The following is a 19,397-nucleotide window of genomic DNA, read 5'->3' on the forward strand; positions in this document are numbered from 1 at the left end:
TGCACACCGGGCGACACCGAACCCGCTTCTCGGAACACGTGTGGGCGACACCGAACCCGAGGGGACACCCCCGCCCTTCTCGGGGTGAACTGGGCGTTGCCAGGCTTCTCAAAAAGCCCTTTTTTCGTATGAAATTACACCTCTCCGGGGCTCTAACGTGAGCTGCACCAGGCGACGAGGGGGTCGTGGCAGGCGGCAGGAGGGGGCGACTGGACCCCCCGGGGCCAGCCCTGCCCTCCCCGCGGCTGCCGAGGGACCGGGCGGGGCGGGGCGGGGTGGGCGGTGCCTGAAGGGGAGGTGCCGCGCGGCGGCCGCGCGCTGGGCCTGCCCTCCGCCATTGGGCGGCTCCTGCCCCGGGGGCGGGGCGGGCCGCGGGGCTCGCTTTGAAGTGCGGGTGCGGGGATGGCCGCCGCCTGAAGGCAGCCGGGCGTCTCCTCGCCTCCCCGCCGGCGGCGGGGCACGGGGAGGCGGAGGAAGGGAAGGGCCGGGGCGGGAAGGGCCGCCGTCGCCCACCCCGGCGGTGGAGTGCGAGCTGGGGGAGCGGAGGAGAGGGAGAGCGGTCGCGGGGCAGCTTCCCGCGGGAGCGGGCGTGTGAGGGGGGCGGTGAGGCGGGGAGCATGGAGGAGCCCCGCGGTGCGGGGTCGGCCGGCGGCCGCTGAGGCGGCGGCCCGGGGGCGCTGCGGGCACTGCCCGCCGCGGAGCGAGCCATGCGGGTGGCGAGGTGGCTGGCGGGTCTGCTGTGCCCCCTCTCCCTGCTCCTCACCGGGTCGCGGGGAGTCCGCTTCCACCCGGGACAAGGTAAACAAGCGGCAACAAAGGCGGCGGGTCCCGGGGTGCCCCGCGGGGCAGCCGCCGCTCCCCTGGTCGCGGGCGGGGAGGGGGGAGCGATTCCTCAGGAGGGGGGCGGCCGTGGGAGCGCCCACCGGCTGCCACGCGGGATGGGGACGGGGCCCGTGCTGGAAGCAGTCCTCCAACCCCCCCGCCTGTCAGTGGACCCCTGGCCAGCGCCGCCCGGAGCGCCGTGCCGGGAGCCGCCTGGGTGCGAGCGAAGGTTGTGTGCTGCCGCATCTGGCTGAGTCTCGTGCTCTGTCTGTTGCAGAGACCTTGGTGAAGCAGCTCTCCTCCTATGAAATCGTCACACCTGTCCGAGTGAATGAGTTTGGAGAAGTTTTCCCTCACACCCATCACTTCAGCAGGAGGAGAAGGAGCTTGGAGGCGCCGCTGGAGCCAACAGCTTTCCGAACACATTACCAGCTCAGTGCGTACGGGCAGGTCTTCCAGCTCAACCTGAGTGCCGATGCGGGCTTCGTTGCTGCTCAGTACGCTGTGGTGCACGTAGGGGCCCCGCAGAAGCAGTCCTCCCCTGATCTGCGCCACTGTTTCTACCGTGGGCATGTCAATGCCCAGGAGACTCACATGGCTGTCTTCAGCATCTGTGGTGGCTTGGTAAGCATATTGGTTACTGCCTCCTGTCTCCATTCATATTCTTCTCCTCCCTGAAAGAAATGTAGCGGGATGCCTTTGCCACTGAGCTGGAAATTCTCAGGCACTGTTCCAAGTAGTTGGTCATGAAATATCTTGGCATCGGCAGTTTGCAGTCATGATGATGCTTTTTTGGCGGGATATACAAACACTGCTTTCAAAGGATCTATTGCTGGCCTGTAACAGAATTGGTTGATGTAACTCCTGACACCAAGAGCATTATAACGGAGGAAAAAACATGTCTCAGAAACACAGTAAGCTATTGTTTTGGTAAAATGATGCCATTAGTTGGCATCAGTTATGCGTTTGTGGCTTTACAGAATCTGTGTGGATATGAGCGAGGACTAATGGTACTTGAGGTGATGAGAGAACTGGCATTGATATTTTTGTTCTCCTTTCAGCAATGCTGCACAGGTGTGTCATGTTCTAATGGGTGTGCAGCAGTGCTCTCCAGTCATGTTTCTGTTAGAAGTGAACGGGAAGCTTCTCACTAGCTTCAGTGGGACTGTGCCTATAAAATACTTCTTAGGAACTGAAATGAGCAAACAAATCAGAACTCTTATGGTATACAGTCTTTACTTATCTCTTGGTAGCATTCCTTATGTCTTCCAGAGTGATAATGAAGAAATAATACCACAAAACTGTCAACACAGTTTAATGTGTTGCTAAATTTTATCGTTCTCTGCCTAGCCACAAGAAGACTGCTACCTAGTGCTTTGTTGCATCATTGTTTATTGAATTGCTGGGGACAAGTATGTGTGACATGCACACTGTAGAAATATGACGTTGTAAGTGTTACTGTGACTTTCAGTTAAGGTTGTTCCATGATTTTGCAGTCGTTTGGGCAAGTAAAGGTGCAAGACTTCTGGTTTTGGGGACTGAAAAAAATCCAGCTTCATATTCTAGTCTCTTTCTAGTAGCTGATAGAAAATAGAATGGAGTTGGCTAGATGTGTGCAGGAGGATATAATGTGTATTAAAAGGTGATGTGCACAATAAAATAGAGGATCAGAAATAATTGGTACTTGAGACACACCTGTTTAATGCTTGTTCTTGGATATGTGGATATATGCCACCTTGTCTTCAGGTTGAGGCCTGTAGGCTTGGGCTAGTCCTTGGAAATTACTGGAGGAGCAAGCATTTGAAAACAGTAATTCTGTATTCATCAAAGTTTTGCCTATATATCTTGTTTTACAAACTGTCATTCGTTCTTGCCTGCATTAAACAAAGCTCAATTCAAACTTCTACCAAACCCCTGATACGTTGCACTCTTAACTCACAGAGGGAGTAGGAAAGAGGAGGAACCACAAATATCTTTTTTTGTTTCCATGTTGTTTCATGTTCTAATAGATGCTTATATACCATGGCATTGAGAACAGTGTCATACTCTATATGGAATAAATATGAGAAATTTTAAAACCTCTTTTTATAACTTCTGTTGCCTGTTTTAATTCTGCCCTTGCAAACCATTGCTTTTCATTACTTGAAGGGACCACGTGTGCCGAAAATAATTATTCTGTACCTAATTAATCTAAAAGTTGCTTCAATTACCTATTATTTAGCAGTTCTTGAACTCTTCAGCCCAAGACCCTCCTCTTCTCTGTAATAATTTGAATGTCTCACTTCTCTTGTCTCTCTCTCTGTACTTGGCTGGTACACAGCAGTTTGCATCATATCTTTCTACTCAGAAATCAGTGCCTTTAAACTGAGCCTTTGCCTCTTCTAGATGAGCTGTTTGAACTTTCACTTTTGAAGTCCACCTTGCAGCTGGACTTCATGTCCTCAGTCATTGCCTGGCTGACAGAGTGCTGTCCTGGTGTGCTCGGAACCTTCTCTCACTGCTCATTTCACCTTCTGCCTGGGCAGACACAGCCTTGTGGGAGGGTGTATACCATACCTGGTGTTGTGGCTGCTTTCCCCTAGCTAATGAGGCTGATGAGGTTTTTCAGAAGAGGAAGCAGAGCCTTGCGTGGGTGATGGTGCACTTCTTGTGGGACATGCCTATAGTTTCCCAGGGAGGGATTGTGTGAGGACGAAGAGGTGGTCATAACCAGCTGGTAGCCTGTATCTGCACACAGTATCCTCTGGCTTGACTCAGAGCCTTCAGCCTAATGTTCTTCCTAATCCTCATGGATTCAAAGTAAATGTTATGCTCTTCATGTGATGGTCAGGGGAGACAACTTTTTTGAAGTCAAGAATGGATGTGAAAGGAGGGAGAACGAGGCCAGGTGGAATTTTCCTCTGAGATCTTCTCCTCCCTGAACGCATTCCCTGCTCCCATGTGGGGCTACCTTCAAAAGTTAGTAAAAAGATATTTTTTCACAAGGTTTTTAAAGTTCCATAGCTTTGTGCATTCAACAAATGTACCTGAAAAAATAAGCTAGTGTCATGGTTTTAGCTGGGATAGAGCTAAGCCATAACAGCTAGTCACTTACTGTTCTTTCACTGAACAGTACCATGCTTCAGAAAGACATGCAAAGATTTAAGTGGGACTGCTGCTGAAGTAAGATACTATTTATTGTGAGTCGGGCAGTAAAAACAGACGAGTGACTTGGTAGCCCTGTGTTAGGTTTATTTTAAGTAAAATCTCTTCATAGGATCCATTTTCTTCAGTGCTGAACTTGAGCTTGGTGTATGGAAATTAAAATAGAAGAGAACGCTTTGAACTATTAGGTATAATTTTATCTTCCAGCCTTGCATATATAAGGCAATTGCTGTAGAGTAATGCTGTAAAAGCTAGGGAGGAAAAAAGGACAGGGACTTAAATAAAAAGGTACAGGAAATCTAACAATGGAATTTTAAAAATTGCTCTGAAGATGTATCTGAGTGATCTGAAGTTAAACCAAGTACTTGAGTTTGCTTTATCCTGTAGACATCTATCACCAGGTTCTGCACTTCCTTCATTCACAGCTTCACCCTTGCTTCCCAAGTTCCTTTTCTCTTTTGCATTCTCAAGTTGAATGCATTCTCCCCCTCAAGCTATGCTTTCCCTTTTCACCCTCAGTTAAGCCTTTTTCTGAGTGTGCCACGAGCATGTACAACCCTGAGTACCCATGGAGCATTACTTAATGGCTCCTGACACCCTGTATGTAGTTTTGTTGTGTTACATTTCAGAGCATGCCCTGGGTTCAGGGAAGCAAAGGGCATAGGGAGGTTAGAAGGTCAGCGGGGAGTCTGTAGTAATTGTAAGGAGGGAGTGTGTAATTAGGGAAGTTTGGGATGCCGTCAAAGGCAGGTGGTCATTTGGAGTGATGGCCTGGGTGCCTAGTTGAACATCTGATCATACAGACATATTTCTGGCATCTTTAGAGTAATTTTTGAAATGTCACACTTTATTTCACTTTATTTTCCTAAGTTCTGTATCTTTTTCTTTTACTGCGTTGGTCAATTATAGCTTCCTACAAACATGGGAAACAAGATATGCTGAGGATGTCCCTGGATGCATGTAGACTAGAGAGACCTCTCAAACATTATCAAGACAGCAAAATCAAAGAGGTAAAAAAAAAAATCATTTAACTTTTGAGAACACATCTTACAAGTTTACTGACAAATATGAGCAAATACCAGTGAATAAAGTATCTTAAAATGAGGGACCTATCACCATTTATAACTAGAATGAACCTTCAATTCACAGCAGGCCCCTGTCTGAAGAAAGAAGCTTTAATTTTATTTGTTTTAATCCTGAATGAATGCTAAAAAACCAGTTTTAATCCTTTGAGAAGTCTGGTATTCTTTTGTGGAGGTCATGAATGTGTTGACTGATGCTGAGGATAGTTAAAGTAAATTTTTGTGAGCTGGGAGGATGCCTAAATGCCAAAGGCATTTTATATGATACTATTTTATGTGAGAGAGGGAAAGGTAAGAAAGTAGGAAAGGTACATATTTTTGGGTGGTGTATGGTGCAATTTCACTTGCTCACTAACTGGCAAAAATTAGGAGTAGGAAATTACACGTGAATCTCTTCTTGTGTGGATTTGCTAGCTATCAGTTTTCTTCAGTCTAGGAAGGCAGGACTGGTTTGTTCTAATGCAGGTGCTGGAGTTCTGAAGGTCTGCGTGACAAATTCCTTTGCTAACACTCCTTTACCTTGCATCAAGCTTACTTTTGTCTGGAGAATGGTGGAAAAACGAACCTAAGCATGGATCTTCAGAATTTCCTCAGTACAAGAAGTTGTATTTATTTTCTTACTAATATGGGTCAGCAGATCACCTTTCAGATATTTTGAAAACAGTTCTGTCTGCTACTGTGGATGGATGCAGTGGCTCCTTTTCAGGAAAAGTAGGCAGTTCTGGAATTTATCTTAATGAGATGTAATTTTTAATAGTTTGGTTCTAAAAAAACCCAAACAACCAAACAAAAAAACCCAGACAAGTCCCAAAAACTTGCAGGAAGCTAGTGCTAGCATAGCCAGCATCTAGTTTCTTGCAGAGATCTAGTACAGAAAACGGACTCCAGGTATTTGCTCCCCAGTTTTGTGCTGCTTAGTACCAATAACTTCAATGAATTAAAGTCTTGGAAAACCAATGTAGTTTAACATTTGTAACTGGAAGATATGCTTACCTTGACATAACTTAATGCTTTAACTTACAAGCTGTCATTTCAAAATACTTACCTTCTAAATCTGAAAGGTGGATTAGTTTTCAGCATTCAGGTCATATTTTAAACCTATGTGGCTTATGGATTCTCATACTAGTTTTTCTAGATTTTTATGTTAATATAAAGATTCCATCATAAGCCAGGGACATTTTAATATGATTTTTCAACTCAAGACAATCAATTTTTGCTTGGACAAGTATTATTGCTGTTGACTGGTTGACATGATGACTTTCACTTAGTTCTGGTTTCACTTGTCATAGAGGTATACAAGGTGAGTGAGTCTCCAGCCCTGAATCTCTGCAATACAACAGCCAAATTTCAGTGCTTCTGTTATCGCCCTGTGTGTTTGTTCTGTCTCTCACCAGCACAAAATGGTTTCAAGTACAAGGATTGGCTTTGCAAGTAAAAGATAATGTTCTTTTTTTGGCTGTTATAGCTAAACAGAACAAAAAAGCATCAGGGTGTAGACCAAATTCTACTCTTTCTACATTGAAAAGGTCTACATAAAGTTTTTTTTTTTGTACTTTATTACTTCATTTGAATTATTAATTTGATTTTTTTCTGCTTTCTTCCCTGATTGATCTTGATTTCCTTTTACTTACAATTTTAATCTCATTTACTTTGGTTTGTTTTCCTATTAGCTTTTCCCCAATATGTATTCTCACAAGCAGGACCAACTTTTAAATTTTTCCACTTCTGTGACACTTGATCTAGTGTTTTCAACAACAGTATGTTTTAATGACTGCAGTTACCTGAAGTCTTCTCAGTCTTGCTCTGGTAAGACCAGCATCCCCAGGCTGAATGGCATGTATCTTTTACTATTGCTCTTACCTTTTTAGCTTTGTAGACACTAGGTGTTTTTTTTGCTTACATCTTAGAGTGGACCATAACACTTGAATTTACTTGAGTATGATCCTGTATCTCAGAGTCAATTTCTGCCTGCCTACCTTAGCAAAATCTCAGTTCATCAGTTTGTTATAAAATAGTAAGACAGCTTAGGTCTGCCCTGCAGCTGTTAAAAACCGCCCTGAAACATCCCCAGTACACTTTCCCCAAGCTCTTTACGTCTCTGCTTTTCCTGAAAATATTTCCACAAGTGCTATGCTTTTACACATGGACCAGCACAGATCAGCAAATACAGGTGGTAATTGAAATTGTAAACTGAGAAAATACATGGGGTTGCAAATTGTGCAGCTGAAGGCCTGTCACAGAAAATGTCTGTCGGAAGCAGTAGGATCTGAGTAAGTGACTGCCTTCTCACCAGCAATTCTGCATGAATTATCCTTTACACAGGCATGTCCCAGTCTGTTCAATGTTTTATATCAAGGGTGCTCAGCCATCGCTGGCCTGCCTTTTGCCTACATCCCGTGTCTGGTAGCCTTCTTCCCTGGCAGCTGCTTGAGCACATCCTATTTGCCAGGCAGGTTGTTCTGATGGCTGCAGCCTGTTCTTAACTGCTGCCTTTATAGGAGTTCCAAAATCTTTTTCATCATTTTGGGTTTGTGACACAGGTGAATTTGCTGGAAAGCCATGGACTGCCACAGGAGAATGGGTTTACTTACATGTATGTAAATATTCATGTTTGTTAAATTTCCAGCAAGGTACTGTGTGTGAATGTAAGTGATGAGGGTGTCATGGGAGGGGAGAGGACACAACGTATGGCTGTCACTACGTGAGCTAAATTACTGAAATAGTGTGCAAAACAGTTTTAGGGTTTTTGTCTTAAATTAATGCTTCCAGCCCCAGGTGGCAGTCAACAGCTAGCTGTCATGGATCTCAGGGAACTTTGTATTCTTGGGAAACAGAGAGGCTTCCTACATGAGATAACGTATCTGCAATAGTCTCAGTTGTCGTTCTGTTTTAGATGTACCCTTGTGTGGAAAATGGCAAGATTATGGTAGCAAAGTCAGATGCTGCAAGAAAAGGTCATACCCTCTGGGTATACACATATTGACAAAAGTACTCAAGGTAATTTACTGTGTGGCTGAATAAAACAGGTGAAAATCTAGTCATACCTTGTGTGTACCTGAGTGATAACTGCCAAATGGCACATATGAGGTTGAAAGGACTTTTTTGAGATATTCTCCCGGTGAGAGAGAAAGGTGGTCTGCATGCACTTAAAAACATCAAAGCTAGGAAGTTCTCTTTAAACAGAGATAAGTTGCAAATGTACATTTGCTTAACATTTACTGAGAAAGACAAGATTATATGATGGCATTTCCCCCAATATTAAGAGTATGGATCCTCTAGGTCGGTGTTCTATGGGAATACTTAGCTTGATGATTAGTTATGTTAAATACCCCTGCCAAAAAAATCAAAGCCAACCCCCCAAAAAACCCCAACCAAACAAAAGAAACTGTCATGTTTATATACATTTTGTTTCACCAGCTTCAACAGGTATTAAAGAATATACATGGCGATTTCATTATGGGAAAGCAGCTATATGTATGACTAAAGCTGTTACGGATAATTTTTAATTGACTTGTCTAGCTTGTTCACTGTGAATTGAATATAAAGGTAAAAATAAATAAATCACGCTGTCTCTTCCTTCCACTCAAATGAATCTTGTTAATTGTCATGATCCCTGCTCTTTCCAGCTCTGAGATTGTTCTTATAACATCCTCTCAAGTCTCTGTTATGTAGCTAGTCTGTTACAGATTGGATTTAGAAACTCATGGAATACCGTTTTTACCAGGCTTCAGCCAAACTTTTTTGCCTAGAATAGCCTTGTGAAGTGATGTTCAGGATACCTAGAGCCAGGATTTATACTTCCTGCAAGAATATTTTTTTCCTCTATGCATTATCCAAAATGGAAATACCTTTTTATTATGTTCCTGAGTGAAAGTAACTTGGCAGTACGGACACTGGATCCAGTGCTACAGTTATCAGCATGGTTAGATGAGGTGTGATCTAAACATACACATAGGTAAGAGCTCTTTAGGAGCTTACATGGAATTTAGATTCCAACCTGGAATTGTGTAATTGTGATTAACCAGTGATTAGGTGCCTTTCCAGAGTTCTGTTCAAGGTGTGATTGACTGTGATAAAGATGCGATTACTATCTCCTCATGAAATCTTAAGTCACAGAATTTGTAAGGACATGTTGTTACATCATATTTAAACTTATGATGGAAGGTTTTTTCCCTGTAATAAGCTTTTAGCATTTTATTTTATTTCTCTAAGAACTTTGTATAATGTTGCTTTCAGTCACTTCTAAAAAGCTATTCAACCAGAAAACACTTACTTATTGCCTGATATTTATTCTCTTTTTCTTCACTGGTGTATTATTTACTTTATTACTATTTTCTTACTTATATTGTTAGCTCTAGTTTTAATACGTTAGCTTGCAACCACTACCTCTTGTTCTGTCTCTAGCTGAATTACCTTCTAGTAAAAATATTTTTTCCAGATGTTGGCAGTGTACACTGATCAGATAACCTCTAATACTTTTTTCTTCAGTGAACTAATTAAGCTATGCTTAACTCTTTCATTAGAAAACATTGTAACAGTGGAGGAAGAAGAAAAGGGTGAAGGGCTTCTCACATGATTTGGAAGGGATTTGAATTAACACAAGCGGGAGGGAAGGGAGTAATATAAAAGGAAGGGATTTTGTAATTTACTTTGACCATGAAAGTACTCTTTCTATAAACTACATGCAGATTTTTGAGTTTGAGTTAAGAAGCCATACCATAAGGGCATGAAAAATTCTTGAGTACAGGAGTGGAGCTTACCTGGGAGGGAGTCTGCCAGTTCAGAGTTATGTTTTCCAGAACTTCAGTTGTTCTTTTAGCATTTTTCTGAAACCTCTCCAATTTTGCTGTTGGACATATTAAGATTAATTCCACATTTCTGAAACTTGCTATATATCCCGTATGTTTTCCATGTGTTTTGCGAAGTTGCCATTATACACAAGGATGTAATTTGTATATGGGCATGGTGTACATACTTTAACCATAAATTCTGCAGCATTTATTTCTACTTCTCTTGGAATAGAGCAAATACATTGATTAAGACTATACATTTTAAGCCACTTTAAACCACTAAGACATACCATATATAGTGAGTAGCTGTGTTGATCCATTGAACCTTGATTTAATATGAAGTGTCTACCTCATCCAGAGTATTTTAAATCCAAGAAATAAATTATCTTTCTCATGTGGGTTTTCTCATAAACTTCCTCAAATCTATGCATATCCATGGTCCTGGATAGCACTCCCTGTTTGGACCACTTATTTATGATGTGTAAGAGACTGTTTTCAATTTTTTACTCCACTTCTGCTGAGGAGATCTTTTAAAATGTACTTCTACCTCTTTATCTGAGAACAGAAATAGAACGTTTCAGGCAGATTTCTTGTTATATGATTTGAGAGGCATCTGTAGATGATAAGTAAATCCAGTTCATTTCTGATTTCATTTCCTGCAAATGCTTGGGCTCCTGTTTCAGCAACCTGCCTCTGTACATCTAAGTGATTTTGGTTTATTTGGTTTTACCAAAGTATCTTTCATCTGGATATTGCAGCCCTTTTCCTTGTGTGCCTAACTCACAGTAATGGCTCCATTTGTATCAGCAGAGTTTGTCACCAGATTAAGTATCACTTTTGTGAATGAAGGACTATAAAACAGTGTAGCTGGTGACTAAAGCTTTGTAGACCTGTGTGTTAGGAAAATGAGGAGGTAACCATGTGTAGCAGATGAAAATCCAGCTTTAGTCTTTCTAGAGAATTTAAAGGCTTCAAGAATCAGTGGCTTCAAGATCAATGTCTGCTTGGGTTTAAAATGACAGTTATCATATACTGCTCTTAAGATTGAGCAATGTTTTCATCTCTTATCCTTCGGGGTTTTTTGCATACAATATAAGGAGTTCTTAGCAACTTGGATACGGTATGTGCAAAAAGTTTATCTTAGACTGCTGGTGGGAGGTCATCGTAACTAGTCAGTGCTAGTAATTGTTTATCTATACAATAGTGAAAAGGAGAGAATTCTTTGAGTAAAGAATGAGTTTGTTGCAATGTAGATTTTTGATCAGCTATTTCTTCCATATCTAAACAGAGTCAATCCTGGGAATCTGTGCAAGAATCAGTGGGCCAGAGAAAGTACAAGTGAAAGGAAGCCTAGCTCCATTTTTCTAAAATAGCCCAATGTTGTGGACACCCAAGTATCTGGAAAGGTGGAATCTCTGCTCTTAAGGACATTGTGTGTGCATGTATTAATCTTTTGATTTAAAACAAAAAACTAAGAATAATTCTGAGGTCATGAAACATAATAAAGGATTCTTTCCTTCCAGCTGTCTGTCCTAAATTTTTGGGCTATAATTTTTGTGGTGTTTTGTATTTTCTTGGGTATAATAAAGATCTAATTCTTTTAATTTCTAGACAGTTTCTCTGACCATTTACTGTGAAAATGAGCACAGTTACTGGTACTTCTAGGTATCCTTCAAAAGAGGGAGAATCGCCTGCTTTTTACCCTTCCCTCCCATCCCTGATGACTTCATTGTGTCTCTTTTAGCACAGGATTCTTGTTTTCAGTTAGGATACATGTATCAGTTCTGATTGAGATACTTAAACTATAGAGTAGAGAAAGTTGAGCCATGAATGTTGCCAGGCATCTTACATTGTGTGTTAATTGTTAGGCTCAGCTTGATGTACAGGCTTTGGAGCACCATTTGAGTTGCTTGATGGTCTGATTTTACAGTAAGCTCTTGCTGCTATGAAGTTGCTATTTTTCCAGGAAAAATGGTTCTCTTCCAGGCAACCCTTGCCATTTCAGTTTCATTTTCATTTTTCAGTTGAAAAAAAGTATTTAAAATATCTGTCTTGGGTATGAGGCATGGTTGTTTTACTTCCCAGAGGAGTTAGTGTACGGTGTACGTGATTTCCATTGCTAGTACTTAAACAAAAAACTGTGGAAGGGCACATCTAGAGGAGGGGCAAGGCAGGAATACCTCTTTTGGAGTATTAGCAATCCTAGATTTTCTTATGTTGCATTTTCCCAATCCACTGGATAGGATAATGGTACATAAATAGGGTTTTGAATTCCTAGCTAGGATTTTTCCTCTCGTAGCACTTGGTTGTCCAAGTATGGGGTCGGGAGGCTGACTGGAATTTTCACGCTGATCAAACTCAAACATGTGTCTGAGTGATTTTTTTGAGTATGGAATGGTAGAAAAATATAGCCTTGTTTTTGCAATTAATCTTTTCCAGTGAAAGTCTGATATTCTGGAAGATGAGTTTGGTTTAAAATGTGACATAAACACGTTATTAGTTCTGTGCCATTATTCTCATAATTGGTATGTTGTAGCTGAAACCATTTCTTTGTAAAATCTGAAGGCCTGTTTGTTGGAAAAACTATTGAAGAATCAAATAGAGTACCTGCTCTACCTATTAGAAGGAGTAGGAGGGAAGCAAAATGTATAAGTAGTATAAAGCAGTAGCAGTAAAGCTTTTGCTTACATCCAAAATAGCATTTTTTAAAAATGTCTCTTTTCTAGAAATAGAGGTTATCATATGTCAAGAGAAAAAAATAATTAGCATGTTACTGTTCACAGATAGTTTGGGGTCAAATTTATCATGTTTTGGTAATTGGGACTTTAATAACTTATATAAAACCCATAAACATTAATCTTAGCGTCAGTTCTTACTGCTTTGGCCCTGAGTGACAGGCTCTTCTTGTCTGTCCCTGTCATTTTGCCCAGAAGATTGCACCTACTTAGGCCTAACCGACAAGCTGTGACATATCTGTTTTCATGAGGCCCTTTCCAGGAAGGCACATAGTGTTCTCACTACGCTTGATCTGCTGTCCTCTACAAATCACATGCCCTGGAAACACTGGGTGTGAGAAGGCTGAAGTGAACGTATAAAGGATTCAGCATGGTGACTACTTGCAAATAATTTAAATGAAACTGAGGGGGGGAAAGTGTTTCTGCGAGTCAGATTTAGAGTCTTGAAAGGAAAATAGTATTTAGCTGGGTCTTTGCATCACCTTTTGTTGCAGAATGAAAGAGGATCCAACCACACTGGATTTAAAATAACTGATTTTTGGATGATACATATGCTATGTATCAGGCAAGATTACAGATAGTCTGACATCTGCCTGAAGCCTAGCAGACTTTTAAACGTGGAAAACTGGTAACTATTGGAAGGATCAAGGGCATATTATAATTCCAGTACAACACCCTGGACACTAAGGTAGCCTGCAGCAGATTTTAAGACTATTTGTAGGTTGCTTGGAAAAAACCCTATTCTCACTTCTATTCTTCTGTACCTTGCTCTGCCATTCCTCTAAATTTCAAGGTTGACATGAACACTTAATCTCTTAAACCATGTTATGTAGATTATCACAATTCTCTTATTGGTCAACATGTCTTGCTAATATGGCAAAACAGGCAACAGGATGTACTGCACCTGCTCACTCTAGGGGCTTCATTGGCTGAGGTGAGGAAGTTGCCAAAAAATCTGAAAATAATTTGGTTAAATTATTACATGGTTTTTCTTCCTTGTAGTCTCCTGAAATAAGGTGCTTAAGCCATGGGAACCTATGAATTTGGTTAGGAGTGCAGAGAGAAAGAAGAGATTCTATTTTAAGATTTCATAATCAAATGGATTATGGGGTTCGGGGCTGGGGGAAAGGAACTTAATTTTTCTTTTTATATGTGCTAGTGCTTTTGTTAATCAGGTTCCTTTGGTTCCCCTTACATAGTTACCCATGTGTGTCCGCTACAGAGTGGGGGGAAAATTGAGGAGAAAGACACATTAATGAAACTGTCAACTTTGAATTCCTGGAACTTGTTTCAAAATCTTTAAAAAGAATATCAGGTTAATGCTGTTTCTAACCTATGGGCAAAATGCAATTTCAGAAGAAAAATATTATATTAATTGTGTAAAGGACAGAAGGCAGCAAATCAGTCTAGAACTTGGACAACACTCAGTTCTGAATTTCTTGATGGCCTCTGCTTTCCTTGTGCAGTTCCCAGCTGTTCCTGCTTGGTTATACCTATATTTTCTTTACTTTTGTGATCTCCTTTGTTTCATTAACTCTGTAGATCCATTACCTGTGATACATTGTTAATACGCAAGGTAGTCTGTTAAGACTTATTCTGGTAGGATAACTCTGAAAGCAAACTTCTCTTTGCCTTACCTTCAAGCTTCCATCTCCAGCTTCCACTGAAGTTTCCTGTCTCAAATGCAAGTTTGTTTCCATTAATTTCAAAATATCACAGTTTATTCCAATGCAAATTATTTTTATATCAGTAATTTTAGAGGAAAATAAATCAATTACTTCTCTTACTTTCAGGTGGGCACCTTTAAGGCACATGATGGTGAATATTTTTTAGAACCTCTGATGAAAGCGGATGGAGGTGAACATGAAGATGAGCATAACAAACCACATCTTATATACAGGCACGAAGAACTTAAAAAGAAGTATCAGAAACCCCATAAAACTTGTGAAGTTTCAGGTATAGTCATACTTAAAATTTCAATGTGACTTTCTCAAATTGTTAAAAAAAGCAAATTTTTAATTTCTGTAAATATTATTTATCTCCAGATTGTTCCATCAGAACCTGCACATTTCTTTCATGTAGGCTTGGCAGCAATTTTTTTCTGCCAGTGGCTAATTCAAACGTAGGATAAGATGTGCATATAAAAAAAACCGAAACACAAAATAAAATTCATAATACTGCAAGAACTTCTCTGTGGGTTTACTTTTACATCTACATTGTCCCATATGTAAACATTAGAGTAGATCCTCAGGACTTGTTCTTGCTTATATTCACAAAAGATAATGAACTTATTGCAAGTCTAATAATACAGGACATCTGTCTTTCTTAATAATGGAAGTATCTATTTAATGTAGATTTTTGTCCTTAGGAGTATTTTAATAATTTATTCATACTAATATTCATAATATTTAGTTTTAATTAAAATAAAGGGAAATGGAGTAATTTACAAGCATGCTGTTAGGATATGTGACAACTGAATGGTTGTACTTTCATAGCTTCACAGTACATAGTTTAGTCCTTAAGCAGAGTAACTTAAGAGTGAGAATGTATGCAGTGACAGTGACTATGAAAGACAAAAAGCTTTATTAATGCCATGAAGCAGTAAGTAGAAAGCACTGTGCTTTAATATGTTTTTAGTGGGGCAGAAAACTTCCAGTAGTTTTTAGTTATGCATGCATCTTTGTAGCTGGAAAATAGGATGATGCAAGCAAGACACCTGCAGCTACCATCAGAGTACAAAAACTAGACAAAAGAGCAGGATTAGAAATTTATTTATATGAAATTGTAGGTGTCCCTAGACTAATTCTAAACACTGAGATGCCATCTGCTTTGGGGTATAATGATGTAGAAGCCTTTGAAGATCCTGTCCAAGCAATGCGCTTTGTAACCTTTACTGTTATACTAGTGCCATTTTAAAAATACTTTTTGTTGGAAATATTTTTTTAACCCTAGAGACATAAATGCTTTTCTTTTGCTTTTCAGAGAAGCATAGGGGCTTTGTTTATTGGGCTTCAAAGACAATATAAATGGGTGAGATTCACTGTAGGAGAAAGCAACTTATATTTGATTCAGCTTGGCATTTAGAAACATCCTGTCTAATATAAAATTCCACCTTTCATGAGATTGAAATCTGCATTTAGGCACTTTGAGTGTACTTGCACTTCAGGAATATTTAACCAAGGCTGAGTGCATAGATATGACTGTCTGAAGAAAAGCAAAATAATAAAATTTCAACTTTATTTTCTTAAGGAATATCTATCCAGGTATTTGAAAATAGAAATTGCAGAAATAATGGTGTAGCTTTGGTGGCTAATGTTCTTAATTTTGGAAAATTCTTAAAGCATACTTTATACTCAGAAAAAATATGTTGAGAATTCTTCTTTTATGTGGATACTAAGGCCAGCAAGCAACCATTATTTTCATCTTCAATTCAAGAAATTCTAGTGAAAGATATTTCTTTTCTTTAGCTCTATTTTAGAAAGCTGATGCTATCTATTTGTTGATTGTCACTGCAGTATGAGGAGTTAGTGCTTTGTTTGAAAAATCAAGCAAGTGTTATTCCTAATTCTTTTTTAATGATAATATGTACTGAACCAAAGTAGAGGTCTTTCCGTTTGAGTGGTTTGGGTTTTTTCTATGTTGTGTATGAGTTCTATTAATACAAGCAACCTAGTGTGAGAAAAAGGCTCCAAGCTTTAAGAATACGGTCATTCCCCCTTTTTCATTCATTGGAGCAACTACAAAAGATTGTGAGCCAGGGATTGCTGTCACTTTTGGGGGAGCAAAATTGCAGAAATGTTTATGGAGAAAAAACCCTTGTGATATATATCTTCTTTAGAAGGACAGAAATTTCTCTCCTTTAATGCTAATCTTACATGGTTATTTGCATTCTCCTGTCAAGGAGGGTGTGAATCTGTCACTATAGAGCATATCTAGCAATACTTGTGATCGTGGGAGTTCCTCTAACAAATGAACCTTGACAGAGGATATGGAGAGCCATAGCATTCAGTACATCTTTTTAGTTGGAAACTGGACCATGATAATTACTTCTAAAAGTGTCTATCTCTTCCTTGTTTTGTACTAGTTTCTTCTAAACTAACTTGCTGATGAAAAATTAACTCAGGATAGGACATCTGCTGCATTTCTTCTATCTGTAAATCTTGTCTCCTTAATACAGGGAAGCTCATCTGAGTTTGCCGTAATACATTTTTGATAAATATGATGGCTATTACTCATCCAGTTGTTGATTTATAGTATTTATAAACAAAATTTGATTTGTTCTGGTATTGATTTTTGTCTTGGCTGGTCCATAAATTTAGGTCATCTTTAAATATAGGTGGTTTCCCATTTTGCCAGTACTCTGAAATCTGACACCTTCTGTGACCTAATAAAGATAATGTGTGTAAGAGATTGCTTCAGCCAGTTCTCTTCAGCGCATCAAACTCGGTTAGTCTGAACACATCTAATATACATAGGTACTCATTAACAAGCTCCTTTTCAAAGCCAGTCCCCAAATTCTACCCTTGTTGTTGTTAGTGCCAATAGCTTTTGCAATTATTATACCTATATTTTGTGACTGACTTTTAGACAATTACTTGGCAACCTCTCAGGTGCTGCTGTTTTCCCTCTGCTGTTGTTTTCTGGCTGTATTGTGCTCTAACTTCAAAGAGGACAGACTACTGACCTGTCAAACGTAGCTTAAAGTTTATGGATGATGGCTCTTCTCTTCAAATATGGAATGCATAGATTTAAATCCTCTCAAGTTGAGGGTGACAGGGTTGGGATCTCCGAATTCTTGAGTCAGTACTGTAGTCACCAAGTCATTAGAAAAAAAGGATTAGGAGAGAGATCCTTTGGCAGCTACTTAAGAGGAATCTAGCTTCCAGAAAGACAGTAGAGCTTAGTTCTGAGGGTGCTGACCTGTCTAGTTAGGTGCTTAAGTTCTGGAGAGTAGCAAGGATTCAAGTATGTTCAGATAATTTATTTTATATGGGCTATTGCTAAGGTGACTCCCTGATTGATGCGTGGATTTTATGTATCAGGCATCAGAAGCCTCTGGTGGCTGGACTGTACAGCATAATTGGAAGTATTGCAGTACTTAATTTGGAGGTACCTGAGTAGGTTCTATATTTCCGTTAGAACCTGATCTTACATAATGAATGTTAACAGAGCTGTTAAGGGTGTCACTGAAGGCTTTTGATGCATACTTGCTTATGAAGTAAACGTCATATTTATATAAATATTTTATATAAATGAAAAAGTCAATAGGGCCTTGAATTAAGGACTCAGGCCTAGTCTTTGTTATGGTTTGTTTTGATTGTTAGTGTCAAAGGTTTGTCTATAAAAATACTTTTTTTTAATTAACTTGCTTCCTTTGTTGCATTGTGTAAGCTGTAGTGCTTACCTCCTTCTAGCCTGCCTGTCTGGATTATATTACATTCTAGGAACTGTATAATACTGCTATCTCTTAACTAATTTTTAACAATGAATATATATGATAGAACTACATGGTAATGTACAAGATGTCCAGTTCAATGTTCTTATTACTAACTTCCATGTTCAATATATTCTTGCACTAGTTCTCTTGGAAATAAGATCACAAATAGAAGTTCACTTTGTCTCTTGGGCAGCTTTTCTCCTGTTTTCTCTCTTACTGTTGAATGTGGTTTCTAAATTTAATCTTTTTTACTTTACAGAAAAAGAATTAAAGAGCACTTTACTACATCAAACCTTCAGCAGTTTGAAGGAAGAGAGCAATGTTTTACAGAAGTCTCTCAGTTTAGAGTATGCTTTAAATAACCTATCTGTAGAGGATGCTGGCAATCCACATTCCAGGAAAAAACGTTTTCTTTCCTATCCAAGATATGTAGAAGTGATGGTTACAGCTGACACCAAGATGGTTCGTCACCATGGGCAGAATTTACAACACTACGTACTAACACTGATGTCAATAGTAAGTAAACTTAAGTTCATAAGTATTGGCAATTTCAGTTGCTTCTATTCTGCTTTCTCTTCTGCAACTTCCCAGTCTTGTGGTTTAACTGAATTCTGTATTAAAAGAAAGACTCCATAAACATAATAGTAGGGCCAAAACTTCAAATTATGGATCTTTTCAGTTTAATGCAGTAAGGTGTGTGGGTGAAGTGCTGTGACCTATTTCCTGATTTGCTGTTGCATTAGAAGAATTCTTAAACTTCAGTGAGTTAAACATATGGATTAATGACAGCAGACAGAGGTTAAAAGGCATTGTGAAAGAATGCTTGGTTACAGTAATGCTAACTTGAAGTCTGACCCATATTAATTTGAAATTACTTGAAAAGTTAGGATCACTTGAGATCTCTGTGGTTAGTTAATTCTTGAACCAAAAGTAACTTCTTGGATTGATTCAGGATCTAGTAAAATAAGGTCTGTAAAATCAAAAGGTTTACCATGACATCTGTTGAACCATATTTCAGGAAAAGGCATGCTAAAATATTCTGCATGGTAATTCTTTAGTTATAAACATCTATTTTTGGGTGAACAGAATAGCTCTCTAGTTGCCACTGCAGTCAATTTGCTTCATAAAGTTCCAGTGCCATTTAAGATGGCCTGCCAGGTGGGACATCTGACTTGGCCTCAGCTGAGCTGCTGCTTCACAAAGGTGTGCAAGTCTCCTGTAGATCATGTGTCATATCTACCAGTTCTGTATAGGTGTCTGATAACCTATAGCATCTGAAGTGATGCTAGATAATGTGTAGTTAGGCAACAGAACTGAATCCTGCTCCGTCTAATGTCTAGAGATCCAGATGATGATAGTAGAGATGCTGTCACCTATTACACAGATG

General features: G+C 39.8%; 1 protein-coding gene across 4 annotated transcripts in view; it reads left to right on the forward strand.

The window, feature by feature from the left end:
- The first annotated feature begins 382 nt into the window (after nucleotides 1-382).
- ADAMTS20 (ADAM metallopeptidase with thrombospondin type 1 motif 20) overlaps nucleotides 383-19,397 on the forward strand; it is a 100,207-nt gene continuing 81,192 nt past the window's right edge. For 3 of the 4 annotated variants that reach the window (XM_075080969.1, XM_075080970.1, XM_075080971.1), the window contains exons 1-4: nucleotides 383-798; nucleotides 1,100-1,446; nucleotides 14,367-14,529; nucleotides 18,270-18,526. In XM_075080969.1, coding sequence (XP_074937070.1) covers nucleotides 708-798; nucleotides 1,100-1,446; nucleotides 14,367-14,529; nucleotides 18,270-18,526 — 858 coding nt within the window. In that variant the 5' untranslated portion in view covers nucleotides 383-707. Of the gene's footprint in view, nucleotides 799-1,099; nucleotides 1,447-4,875; nucleotides 4,977-14,366; nucleotides 14,530-18,269; nucleotides 18,527-19,397 lie in introns of those variants that run through there. The other variant, XM_075080972.1, reaches the window with a different exon arrangement.

The sequence above is a fragment of the Phalacrocorax aristotelis genome, chromosome 1 (assembly GCF_949628215.1).
Source record: "Phalacrocorax aristotelis chromosome 1, bGulAri2.1, whole genome shotgun sequence".
Lineage (NCBI taxonomy): Eukaryota > Metazoa > Chordata > Aves > Suliformes > Phalacrocoracidae > Phalacrocorax > Phalacrocorax aristotelis.